Genomic DNA, 12,336 nt, shown 5'->3' on the forward strand with positions numbered 1-12,336 from the left:
GAGAACTATGTCCTTAACAGACAGAACCACCTAGTCCTCTTTTGGATTGTGATGCTTTCTACACGAGGTTAAATCGGTCAGGTATATCGCGTTTCTTCGACAGGTCCCCAGCTCTGAGGAGTCTGCTGCCCAACCTACTTTCTACCCATCGGCTGTTGGAAGATTCTGCAGAAAAGTGGCAGATCGGCTCAGACAGCCCCTGTCGGTTATTGCACGCCTAATAAAATGCCCCTTTAGTAGTGTATACTCCTCTCAAAAATCCCGCGATGTATAGACTTGTGATGCCTAGCCCCGCTGCGATGGTTATTCAAGTGCGGAGGATTTATCAACCTGAAACACAGGCACGTAGCCACCAAAGCTTCTTACTCCCAGTCAATGGAGACCGGCAAATATGATTCGATCCTGGCAACTGCCGAGCAGGTTATTTTCTAATTAAGGCTAAAAACTTGCGAGCAAGGTGTACTGTCTCCTGGTTGCTTGCGCACTAGCCTTCTGCAAACTGTAATGCCGGATCGGCGGGCCGACCACTGGGCTTCAAATATGCTGTCGAGATCTGTGCCTTGAGCTGATCTAGAGACATAAATCTCTACCAAATTGCTGTGTGCTCTTTCTCAAATCAACACCATATTTTTTAGATTCAACCATGAAGGTAGAGACAGTACTCGCATGCCTATGGCTCGTTGCCTCGGCTTCAGCTTATCTGGCCACAACTACGGTATGGTCTTGCTTTATGATATCCCAGCCATGACTAACCAGAGAGCCAGCGCTACTATGACGGGCAGGAAGGAGCTTGTGGCTGTGGAACATCATCCGGTGGATACTCTTGGCAGGTGAAGGCTAACACACAGCTGTTTGAGGGACTGCGCTGACGTTTGATCTATAGCTCGGCATCAGTAACGGTGTTTACACGGCCGCCGGCTCCCAGGCCCTCTTCGATACTGCCGGCGCCTCGTGGTGCGGTGCGGGATGCGGCAAGTGCTATAACTTGACATCAACTGGCAATACGCCCTGCAGCGGCTGTGGCACCGGAGGGGCCGCTGGAGAGAGTATCATCGTCATGGTCACCAATCTCTGCCCCTATAATGGCAATCAGCAATGGTGTCCTCAGGTTGGCGCCACAAACAACTATGGGTACAGCTACCACTTTGATATCATGGCCCAGAGTGAAGTTTTTGGCGACAATGTGGTAGTCAACTTTGAGCCGGTTGCCTGTCCTGGTCAGGCCACCTCCGATTGGGAGACCTGTGTCTGCTACGGCAAGACAGCGACCGATGAAACTCCGGTGGGCATGACAGCAGGAGGCAGCAATCCTCCTCCTCCGTCGACAACCACCACCAAGACAACCACCACCAAGACAACCACCACGACCACCACTGGAGGAGCGACCCAGACCCTGTATGGACAGTGTGGTGGCAGCGGTTGGAGTGGTCCTACTGCCTGTGCTTCGGGTGCCACATGCAAGGTGTTGAATCCTTATTACTCCCAGTGTCTCTCGTAGGAACAATGATTGGAATATCCTGTTTATATTCCCTCTAGGCTTTGCTGAGTCGATGTTTCAATGAACTCCTGTTTCTATTTTGTTGAATCTCACACTACTGTTTCAGCCGAAATTGGATTGTAAGCCAGAATTGGACACGGACTGGACCGACATCCGTGTTGATGAGAGCCATGGTATGGTTAATCATTGATCATATCCATGGATCTAATGGCCATGGATCATCATCAATAATCATCGATTTCAACCATTAGCAAAGAATGATCTAATATGAGATCACCTAGTTATGAGATCATTCAATATTTGAATGGCCTATACTAAGAAGAATCATCTATAGATACACCCTTGAAATCACCCTATAGCTAGTTTGCAAAAATTAAGGAATTAAGACATTAAGCTAAGGCATCCTTAGCTATTTTCCTTCTACTAGTCTACTCTATTCTATTCTACTATCCTTCCTCCTATTCTTCCTTCATACCTAGGCAAGCCATCTATTCCCTTTTGCACTCGTGAATTTCCTTTGTCATTCCTATACTATTTACTTTATACTATTCTACTATTTTATTCACAATCCGGCTCCCACTTCCGCTGGTAAGATGGATGCAGTGGCAACGCAACAGTAATATTGCATAAGCACCAGTAGCTGCGCATTATCTTCTAGCCGTCTTAGCGAGGGATCGACGGATGGGAGCGGAATACAAGCGAACGATGCATAAGACCTGAAACATGAGAAAGCCGATCATCAAGCCATTCCAGCACGTGTGCATCACGAACCAATCACATTATCACAGCCACTTCCTTCTTTGCTAGATACATCTCTCTCAGTCCACAATTGCCAACCATTTCCTGGGCTGTCGACGCGGATTTGGACTAGAATGTGTGCAATGAGGTTACATCGCATCTGTAAGATGGCGACTCGGCGACTCTGAGCAGGTATAAAGGCGGACCGATCCGAACCAAAACTCATCTCCTTGCTTCTGTCACTCAACTTTCATCGGCATGCATGCCAAAACCATTCTGGCCTTGGGCCTCTTCAGCGTCGCTGTCTCAGCAGTCAAGCCTACCGTCTACCTCATCCGTCATGGGGAGAAGCCCAGCGATGGAGGTAACGGATTAAGCGTTCAGGGCCTCGAGCGTGCTCAATGCCTTCGCACTGTCTTTGGCAGCTCTTCAAGCTACAACATTGGATACATCATGGCTCAAACGCCGAAGAATGGTATGATAATCACATCTGTCGTAAAAGACCTCCGGCTAAGTTGTTAATCCAGATGGCAAACGCGCTCGTCCTTATGAGACAGTAGAGCCTCTCGCTAAAGACTTGGGACTGACTGTGGACACGTCTTGTGATCGCGATGATCCGAAGTGTGTTAGAGACGTGGTTGAGGGTTACACCGGGTTGGGCAATGTGCTGATTTGCTGGGAACATGACGCCTTGACGGATATCGTCGACAAGTTGGGCGATAATGATGCTCCAACATATCCTGATGACCGGTCAGTCTTCCCTGAATACAAGAATTAATGGCGTTGTGTCTGAACAATCTCAGGTTCGACTTGATATGGACCGATCCCTACCCCTACTCCGAGATCTCGGCAAAGAGCAGCGAGCAATGTCCGGGCTTGGATAATTAAGATGGCTCGGATATCTGCTCTGACTTTCATAGAGTTAGCTCCAGCAACCAATACATTGATATAGAGATATACATCCCTCTTCCTGGATACATATAGCTACATTAGCGCTTGCGGGTTATTATTGAATATAGAGCTTGAGAATGGATAAGTGAAGTACAAGGCAAACACGGTTAGTGATGAGAACAACTCAGTACCTGGCAGGATGCATCCTTGTGACATGGCCAGAAGGGCTCCATTGGCAGTAGCTTGGATCCATAAAGGAGGTACGTAACTACAGTTTCGCATCCGCTAAAAATAAGGCCGATCTGATTAGACCATGGCTAAGACGAATAGTCGCCATTTACAGTGAGCATTTCATGATGCTATTGGGCAGCTCGTGGTGGACAGCCCCGCCTAGAAAGCTTACACTTATCATCTAAGACTCGATAGTACCAGACAGTATGAGACAATTATCCTAGATCTGCACCATAGGAGGGGCCCTCCTTTACCCCGCCATAACCTGAAAGACTGGCCTATATAAACCATTGTCCAGCCCTCTACCCTCGCCTCCCCTATTTCATTCAATATCTCCATCAACACAACCTTCTGAACCGATATTTCCACTTCATTCCTTGTCCCTATAAGTTTGACATCATGGGCTGGTTCAGTAGGGCTCCCATTCTATCCGTGTTCCTATCGCTGTTCACTAAACTTGTATACTCTTCTAGGCGCCGACAGTGACCAGGCTCAGGCCTATGACGAATATCAATCAATGCCGCACGAGGCCAAAATAAGCCACGAACTGATTGCTGCCGCTGCTTCCTATGAGGCTGCTAAGGCTTATGAGGATCACGTTGCTGAAAACGGTTCGTTCTGTCCTGTCGCTCCGCCATGTCTCATAATAAGAAAGATGGATTAGTCTGGTACACGTATGCTGATTTGGATACAGGCTTGCCTCCTAGCCACGAGAAGGCCAAGGAGATTCTCGCTGCATTGGCCGGCGCTTTCATTGACCGTGAAGTTGAGACCAAGGGTCTTGATTTTATTGATCGGGAGCGGGCCAAGATGCACGCTGCTGATCAACTGGCCGAAGTCTCCTCTCAGGATTACAACTAGTTGTATCCGCTACAGAATCAGAATAGGATCAATCTGATACTATTAAAGATAGTGTGCCCTCGTTACTGTAAGAAAAAACAAAATGAGTGATGCCTCGGGTATCATCATCATGGTCGCCAGGTTAAAATTATTACACATTAATGAGCTTCACCCGTGCCCGATCAACATGGGCCACCTCCAGCACCTTGGCTGTCTCGATCTGAACCTCGGGTCTAGGCTCTGGATAGTGTCTGATTCTCCCTCCTTCCTGAATGACGCCTGTTCGATCAAGGAAGTTACGGGCTCGGACAAAAGGGTCCAATCTCCAGTAATTAAGGCGAAGTTGCTCCATCACTTTCAAACGGCGAGACTGGACGATCGCAACCTCTTTAGGGCAGTCGAGTCTCGTCGCCTCGATCCACTGGGACGTAAGGGAAAGAAATGCCTCGCTGATATGTTGTCGCTCAGTCAGTAATGCATTGCGCGCTTCGTCGTCCTCCATTAAGTCGTTCTCATCCATTTCAGGCTCGGTATACTCATACTCCCAGTCCTCATCACCCCCCAGCTCGCTCACAATCTGACTCGGATGGATGAACCGTGCGAGATCTTCCACCGACTTGGTGAAGTGGATTTTTGTCACCATGTCCGGGTCAATCCAGCCTTTAATGATCTTCCATATTCCTGCGTAAACTTAGTTAGTGGTGAGCGACGAGGAAAACGGCAGGAATTTGGCCAAGCACACCGGCAAAAATACGCGGAGCATTGTGGATGAGCAAAACACCCAACGACTCCGGATAATATAGCTCAAAGCATCGGATGATAAACTTTACAGGAGCATACTCCTGTATATGGAACATCAGCAGGTAATTCTTCCCACCATGCCGGCAAACCCACCATATTTGCAAGAGAAAAGCCAGTCAAGTCGAAAATGACAGTCTACGACGGGTATGTCAGCATTACGAATCCACCTATGTGAGCGGTACATACTGCTGTCTCGACAGGAGGCGCGATGAGAAGCCGGACCGACTCCATAATATGTGTGATGTATCGGTTCATCACTTCTTCCGATTGATCCTCGGGTCGATGCAATCGCACTCGTATCACACACAAGGGTCGGCTTAGTCGATCGACCCCATGAACGTAGCATTTCCCCATCCGCAGCTGACGAACAAAGCCACTTGACAGTTGTGCTTCGGCAGCATTGGAGGGTGCCTGCGACTGGTGCAGCGCACCAAGTTCGCCCTCTGGGAGTAGACGGTCATCCACATGCATGTCCTTTATTCGCCACTGCAAAGCGTTCAGAGTGAGAATAAAAGCCTTGCTGACATCCCACTTGCAGAAACGCAGGTATCGAAGCATCCACCTATCCGGAAATTCATGTTTGCTCGCCGTCAGTATGCCCCAGCGGACATCGTCTGGGCTCAGGTAGGTCAAGGATTTTGCGACAGATCGGATCTCAGATGCGGTCATTCCGATACTGCGAAGGCTCTGGACTAGTGGGTTGGAAGGTGCCGGAAAGGACGCTGTGCTGCTCCTGCGCGACAAGATGGAATCCGTCCGGGCCAGCAGCGAATTTCGACGCGCAAATGACGAAATTGAAGTTGATCCATTTCGCTCGGCGCTGTTGACCCGGAAGAGCTGTTCGAGGCCTCTGACAGAGGCGGCATCTTCAATGTAAAGAACCAAAGACCAGAGTTGCTGCAAGCATCTCTCCTGTTCCCTCGACAGATTTCCCAGAAACCCCGGAGGGATATTGCTTGGCTCTCGAACCATTTGAGTATAGAACAATCAATCACTATTACGTGGAACCGGGTCGACCCCGCGCAGGGATACGCAAAGGTTTGCGCACTCCCATTAATCGGTGTACGCTGGTGCACAAGCGCCATCAGATGCCAGGAGGCGGTGCAGGCTACTTCCCCGCACAACAACATTCCCTCCTCGGCTCGGCGGCTTCGACCCTGGCCGTCAGGGCGTTGATTGGCCTTGGTTCTTGGATCAGACGGGCCGCTGAAGAACCGAAAGGGAATGAGCCAATCATGTCTTGTATCGGTAATTGACGGCGGTGAATGCGGCACTGGCAACAGTATTGCGCTTCTGATTGGCTGAAGGTTAAGGTACCCGGCATGATGTCATATAGCAGTCACAGAGGTCTTCAGAAGTATCCCAGTTAAGGTAGAGGTAGTACTCCATGTAGAAATAAGTAGAGTCATATTTCGAGTCATACAACGCTCCAGGCCGTCCTTGCTCCAATTTACTTATGTACTAAGCACAAGAATATAGTTATCCTGATGTCGGTTCGTCAATTCCGTCTAACAACTCATTGATAAAATACACATATCTCCGGATTCTTTGGAGACTTTAAAATAGCAGAAAGCCTGACTCATGCATATATGTACAAGGAAAGATTCAGAAAGTGGGCCGTAGCACTCCAATCATTTGCTCTCTTTCTTGGCCTCTTCAGCAAGGTTCTCGGCCTGCTTGGTTCTCTCCGATAAGACACCCTGGATGTCATTGAGGGTGTCCTTGAGAATCTTCTCCGCCTCTGGACCCTTCCTCTGCGCAACATTCTGGAGTGACTGGAGCTGGGAGAGAATGTTTGAACCTCCTGGCAACTTGTCTGCCACACTGTCAAGATTGAAACCACTCTTCTTGGCTTGATCAACGGTCTTGTTGATGTATCCCTCCAGGTTACCTAGGTTGTCCGAAGACGAGCTTTCCTTGATTATACCCCAGAGTTCTCCAAAGTTGCCCTTTTTCAATGCATCACTGTTCTTCTCCACAAGTTCTTTGACTTTGGGGTTTCGATCAAGGTATGGCTTAACCTCTTCCATACCTCGCTGCCATGCCTCATCGCCGAACTTCTGGAGCTTCTCCCTCTTCTCCTGGGCCAGGCTTTGAATCTTCTGGACGGTCTCGGGATTAACACCGCTCGAGATGATATCCTTCACTTGCTGCCACGTTCTGTCGACCTCCTCTTTCGCCTGTGGACCATAGGCATTGCCCAGCTCCTTGAGCTGATCCAAGCTGCCGCCGACCTTCTCCTTGATTTCGGGATGGTTGTCAAGGATGTCACCTGCAGACTCGCCAGCCAGTTCATACAGACGCTTGAAGTGCTTTTGTAAAATGTCCCGTATCTTGACAGCGGTGTTCACATCAAGACTGCCTTTTTTTGTGGCTTCGCGCAAATCTTTGTACGCATCATTGACAATCTCATTGAATTCCTTTCCATGCTTGCGCTTGATCTCCTCGAGGTCGTCAAACGCCTGGTCGACATAGGGCTTGGCCCCAGGGATCCACGATGCGTAATTTTTCGCCGTATCTCTCAACCAACCAAAGGCCTGGTCGGGATCAGGAGTCTTCTGAGCGACTGTCTTCTTTGCTTCGTCGTAGTATTTTTGTGTTTGGTTCGCGGTCTGAACAAGCTTCTTGGCTCCGGAAAAGTGGTACCATGTGTAGCCTGCGAGAAAGGTCACCGCTCCACCAGCGAGGCCCCCGACCAAGGCAGGGTTGGTGCCATTCGGAGCGGACTGAGTTGAGGTAGCGTAGCGAGAACGTTGGTTGCGAAGAGATGCCCTTGTTTGGCCCCAGAGCTGCTGCCTGGCACAGCCTGTTGCGAATCGAGAACCTCGGGTCAACATGTTGTAATTGCGTTTATGAAGTAGGAGATGAGTTAAATGAAGGAGTGAGATTCGTGCGTGAACTTAATCAAGAGATTGTCGAGATCTGAAGTGGTCCATGGTATTTATAACTTTTAATGCAATGACGATGTCGTACACTGACATTGTCGTATGGGACAGGGAATGCTCATGTCAATTGCGTCATGGTTACTGTGTACTTTCCCTGTTTCCGGCAGCCACGCCAAGCCCTCCATGACCTATTACCATAATGATAATGATCGACAGGAACTTGGATCTGGTGATGTCTGTTTTCTTATTTTAGTCCAGTCTGTCCTTGCTACATATCTAGTGCCGAGTAATAATATTAATGCGCGGTTGTTTGCTAGGATTATGCTTAAAATTTAGTCTACCTCTGATCCCGATGATGATGTCATTGGTTTGGCATCATTTCCGATTGACGCCGTTGGCTTCAAAGTGATAAATCTCATAATCCAATTGTGACTTTATCGTATTAATTGATCAATTGAGCACATGCTTCCTCATTCAAGTGGCATCATGGAGCCCTCTCTGGTGGTCTGCGTTCTGGATCCTGCATGTTATGACATAGATTGAAGGTACTTAAGACTTAATAGTATTATATTTTGTATTGCCTATCCTCCCGATATTGTACAGCATTCTGATCAAAGATGCGTCAAATGGGACATCTGTCCTTAATACGACTAATAATGACCGTGCGGGCTGCCAGGTTATCGCTCAACTTGGTCAAATCCTCGCCGGGCATCGCGCGGCGGAAATTGGCTGCGCGAGTCACCTGCGCAATGTCCAAGAGTGCCAAGGGAGCAAGGATGAGGTTGAAGATGGCCAGTGGCGCATTCTTCTTGTCATCGCCCACCATGTAGACATCCAACGGTGCGATACCGACCGTTCCCGTCAGCGCGACATTGCGCCCACTTGTGACAAGGGATCTCAGCCCACTCACGAGCTGACCGACGACGGGGACTAAAAGGAAAACGGCGCTCAGGAAGGCAAAGACGATTGCCTTGCGCTTCTCCCTATCTATCTCCTCGGTTGCCTCGACGATCGATTTCATGTCCTCCACCGCATCTGCAACCATGAAGATGGGGAGTGAGACGGCGTCAACAGGATCGTCGGTTAACTTAGAAGTAATAAGCTTATCTAACTATATCTAGGCCTAGATAGGAATATATTTTAATCTACAGATAGATAATAGTCATACCTATCTATATATTAAAAAAATAGATATATTAAGAAAAATCGGAGTTATGGTAGATTTTAGATGATGACTGTTAGGATTGTCGTGGTAAGACATATATCTCTCCACACTACTTTTCATCCTAACCTTAGAGGTCACCCCTACTCCCCTATAAGGCTATTTTACCTTAGATAATAGGGATTATATAATATTTATATAGTGAAATATCATATTGTTAAATAAGATATTAGATATCCTAGTAGTGTGGCAAGAAGAATACTAGAAAAATATACGATAATTAGAATACGACATTGGTATTATAGATATTTCCATTATCCGCAGTCCAACCCTGGTTCAACCCATAATCCGCATGGGTTGGATCAAACATAGTGCGGATCAATCTATATCCAATCCATGACCAGTCTACGGCGTTGCGTGATCAACGCCGAGCGGGGATCACTTTAAAGCGGACCACCCCCATTACTACTACCCCTCAGCCAAATCTCACAATGCAAGTAACTGTGACCAAGTCAGTGGCCATTCTTGGCGGTACGTATGTCACTATATGCAGTGTCAAGGGATCAATTAGCAAGTCCATAGCTGGGATTTTCGGCCACTCGCTGGCTGTCGCGCTGCGAAGCAAAGGTAAAAGTGGTCCAGACGAACAAAAAATGGAGCTCGATGACATCTGTAAACAAACAGGCTATAGGGTTGTCCAGGAGGCCATCTACAGACGAATCCACCTCCCCATCCACTTCTCATTAACCCTTTTCGCCTCGTCCACAAGCCCCAACTCCAACAGCAACTGCACACTCCCCCTAGCAGCCGACTGCAACGACGAGCTCACCCAAGCATGCGTCGGCGCCGTATGCTCGCCAATAAAGATCGTATTGTGCTCGGTGACATGATACGCCGGGATATACAGCCTATGCTGCTCGATGTCTGGGCGACACCACGCCGTCGCCGTGTGCTCGTCCTGCAACCAGCACAGCCGCTCATAGTCACCCGTGTAGAGCTCACGCGCTTGATCGCCATGGATTGAGACAATGGCGTCGAGGACAGTCTGTACATGCTCTTCGTCTGAAAAGCTAACGAACCGGTCACTCCAGTCGCCGCCGCGGTAGTGCATTATAAGCCCCGGGCGCGACTCGTTGTGGCCATAGACCGGGTAGTACAGGGCTCCGACGGGTTTGCTAGGTGGCTTCGAGTACCCACCAAAGATAGGTCGGGGCCCCTTTTCCCAGAAGCGTTCGCGGAAGAGGAGGGCGACTTTGCAGGCGGATTTGAAGCGGAGGCCGGCTTCGCTGGTTGCGCGGGAGAGGACGGAGGAGAAGTTAGGCAGATCCATGAAGCGCGTCATTGTGAAGGGGACCGCCATGATTGTGTAGTCGTAGTCCTCGGACTCGTGGGTGCGGTTGGTGATACTGGGATACCAGGAGAGGCGGGTGCGGGTTGTACCATTGGGGCCCGGGATGGGTTCTAATTTTCGGATCTTGCGGTTGAGGGTTAGGCGGTTGTGAACGTGGGGGAGAAAGGCATCAGAGAAGCGATTGAAGCCGCCGTCTATGCAGAGCCAGGTTGTTTCGCCGAGGGCGCTGCTGCCGCCGTCAAGCCCCAGGTTGGAGTTGTGGTGAAGCTCGTCCCAGAAGACGTCGTAGTCGGAGCTTGTCCAGATTTCGTCGGTGACATTCATACTAGCTTTGAGGACGTGGCGCATCATGGATTGCTCGCTCCAGTCATCTAGACCTTCTTCCATGGCGAGTTTGTGCGCGCGCCAGACGTCTCGTTGGAGGGATTTCAGTGTGGTCTCGTTCTTCAGAATGCGGTCCATTCTGTCCTTCATGCTAAGGTACTCGGCACTGGACATGTCAGGTGCTTCTTTTAGGCTTGGATCTGCCTCAATCTCAGATCGAGTGGGAATGCGGCCATCAGGATGTCGACGAGTCCCCTGCGCAATAAGCTCATTCGGGTGATGCTGGATCCACGGAATAAAGTCAATCTTCCAACGAGGGTCATTCCCATTCATCTCGTTTAGGATACCCGCGAGCTGGAATGTCATCTCATGATCCGTATACCGCAGTGTCTCATTATTGTCCTTGTACGTGACAGAATAGGGCAATCGCATCGGCCCCATCTCCGCCCACTCCTGCGTCCCAGCAACATACCGCGTCCGGAACCGCCCTCCGACGCGATCGCTGGCTTCGATGATTTCCCAGTTGTGAATGCCGACACTGTCGAGCATTAGGCCTGTGGCAAGGCCGGCGATACCAGCGCCCACGATGGCGATCTTGCTGTCCTTGGGCGAGTGGCCAGATGCGACACCACCGTGGGTTTCAGTCTTTTGTTTGATGGCGGCAACTCCGTCGAACCAGGCCCCGAGTGAGTCGAAATCTTTGAGGAGCGGAATGTTTGTATCGGCGAGCGATCTTTTCTTTGCCGTTCGACTGAGTCGGACGGGCTCACTCTTCCCCAGGAGACTTGGTGTTGACGTATCTGACTCGGTGCCATGGACGTAGATGCAGTTGTCCGTCGGGGCATCGCTAGAGACCGCCCAGGCGAGTCGTTGAGGGGGGTGACCTTCGACAGTAAAGCGACCGATGATCTGCTTCGAAGACGTATCAGGACTCAAACACGACGCATAAACAGCCTCGATGATACCAGGGTGAGCTTCGCGCCAATCGAGGTAGACATTAGCAAGCCCACCAGGCTGAACAACATCGGACGTCGAGACTCGAACGGTGCTCGTACCCTGAGGGCTGCTAAGCACGCAGTTTACTTGGGCCAACAGCAATGCCGCACTCGCAATTATCTTGACTGCCATGTTTCGTTTTGAAAAAACCGGCAATGAAGGCAGGTGACGGTCGGACCGGATTTTATTCTTTCTGTCAAGCGATCTACAGGAGCACAAGGTTGCAGGGCCATGCCGCGCGTGAGGACCTTTCGAGTCTGCAGGAAACGTCTCGCGACGATCGACATGACTTTATCATTGCAAACGTCCAAGCATGTACCTGATCTGCAAATGTAGCTGCCATGGTCCTGGGAATGCAGTTCAGCAAGGTCTCAAATTACTACCAAGAGAAATTTCAACAAGGTCTTAAAGGCCTTGTTGAGCTCCTTAACTATTATACAATAGTATTAAAAAATCCCCCTAACCTCCTAAAAAATACATTCATTATTTCTAACCTATAGTTACGTACCCCCTATTACCTGATCACCCTGACTTTAGGGTGGTAAATTTGTCAGTTAACAAAAAGTATAGAACATATAGTTGAGTGAAGTCCCTGCTGAGGTTTTCCACCTTACTAGGT

General features: G+C 49.5%; 7 protein-coding genes across 7 annotated transcripts; 3 read left to right on the forward strand and 4 right to left on the reverse strand.

Moving 5' to 3' along the window:
• Positions 1-672: 672 nt before the first annotated feature.
• Aud_010191 (putative endoglucanase) lies at positions 673-1,498 on the forward strand (the record flags this gene model as incomplete). The annotated part of the gene is made up of 2 exons (XM_043295034.1): positions 673-830; positions 895-1,498. 2 exons carry the CDS (start codon positions 673-675, stop codon positions 1,496-1,498), a joined length of 762 nt encoding a protein of 253 aa, XP_043150969.1.
• A 996-nt stretch (positions 1,499-2,494) lies between these two features.
• Aud_010192 (putative phosphoglycerate mutase family protein) lies at positions 2,495-3,124 on the forward strand (the record flags this gene model as incomplete). The annotated part of the gene is made up of 3 exons (XM_043295035.1): positions 2,495-2,711; positions 2,764-2,986; positions 3,040-3,124. 3 exons carry the CDS (start codon positions 2,495-2,497, stop codon positions 3,122-3,124), a joined length of 525 nt encoding a protein of 174 aa, XP_043150970.1.
• A 633-nt stretch (positions 3,125-3,757) lies between these two features.
• Positions 3,758-4,219, forward strand: Aud_010193 (DUF3759 domain-containing protein; the record flags this gene model as incomplete). The annotated part of the gene is made up of 3 exons (XM_043295036.1): positions 3,758-3,770; positions 3,832-3,969; positions 4,053-4,219. The coding sequence occupies 3 exons, from the start codon at positions 3,758-3,760 to the stop codon at positions 4,217-4,219; spliced, it is 318 nt and encodes a 105-aa protein (XP_043150971.1).
• Positions 4,220-4,349: 130 nt separating this feature from the next.
• Aud_010194 (CRAL-TRIO domain-containing protein) lies at positions 4,350-5,971 on the reverse strand (the record flags this gene model as incomplete). The annotated part of the gene is made up of 4 exons (XM_043295037.1): positions 4,350-4,879; positions 4,941-5,040; positions 5,093-5,134; positions 5,186-5,971. 4 exons carry the CDS (start codon positions 5,969-5,971, stop codon positions 4,350-4,352), a joined length of 1,458 nt encoding a protein of 485 aa, XP_043150972.1.
• Positions 5,972-6,630: 659 nt separating this feature from the next.
• Aud_010195 (uncharacterized protein) lies at positions 6,631-7,836 on the reverse strand (the record flags this gene model as incomplete). Its single annotated transcript, XM_043295038.1, has 1 exon — positions 6,631-7,836. One exon carries the CDS (start codon positions 7,834-7,836, stop codon positions 6,631-6,633), a length of 1,206 nt encoding a protein of 401 aa, XP_043150973.1.
• A 670-nt stretch (positions 7,837-8,506) lies between these two features.
• On the reverse strand, positions 8,507-8,929 carry Aud_010196 (uncharacterized protein; the record flags this gene model as incomplete). The annotated part of the gene is made up of 1 exon (XM_043295039.1): positions 8,507-8,929. The coding sequence occupies one exon, from the start codon at positions 8,927-8,929 to the stop codon at positions 8,507-8,509; it is 423 nt and encodes a 140-aa protein (XP_043150974.1).
• Positions 8,930-9,755: 826 nt separating this feature from the next.
• On the reverse strand, positions 9,756-11,849 carry Aud_010197 (flavin monoamine oxidase family protein; the record flags this gene model as incomplete). Its single annotated transcript, XM_043295040.1, has 1 exon — positions 9,756-11,849. One exon carries the CDS (start codon positions 11,847-11,849, stop codon positions 9,756-9,758), a length of 2,094 nt encoding a protein of 697 aa, XP_043150975.1.
• Between the last annotated feature and the right edge of the window lie 487 nt (positions 11,850-12,336).

The sequence above is a fragment of the Aspergillus udagawae genome (genome assembly GCF_001078395.1).
Source record: "Aspergillus udagawae IFM 46973 DNA, scaffold_8, whole genome shotgun sequence".
Taxonomy (NCBI): Eukaryota; Fungi; Ascomycota; class Eurotiomycetes; order Eurotiales; family Aspergillaceae; genus Aspergillus; species Aspergillus udagawae.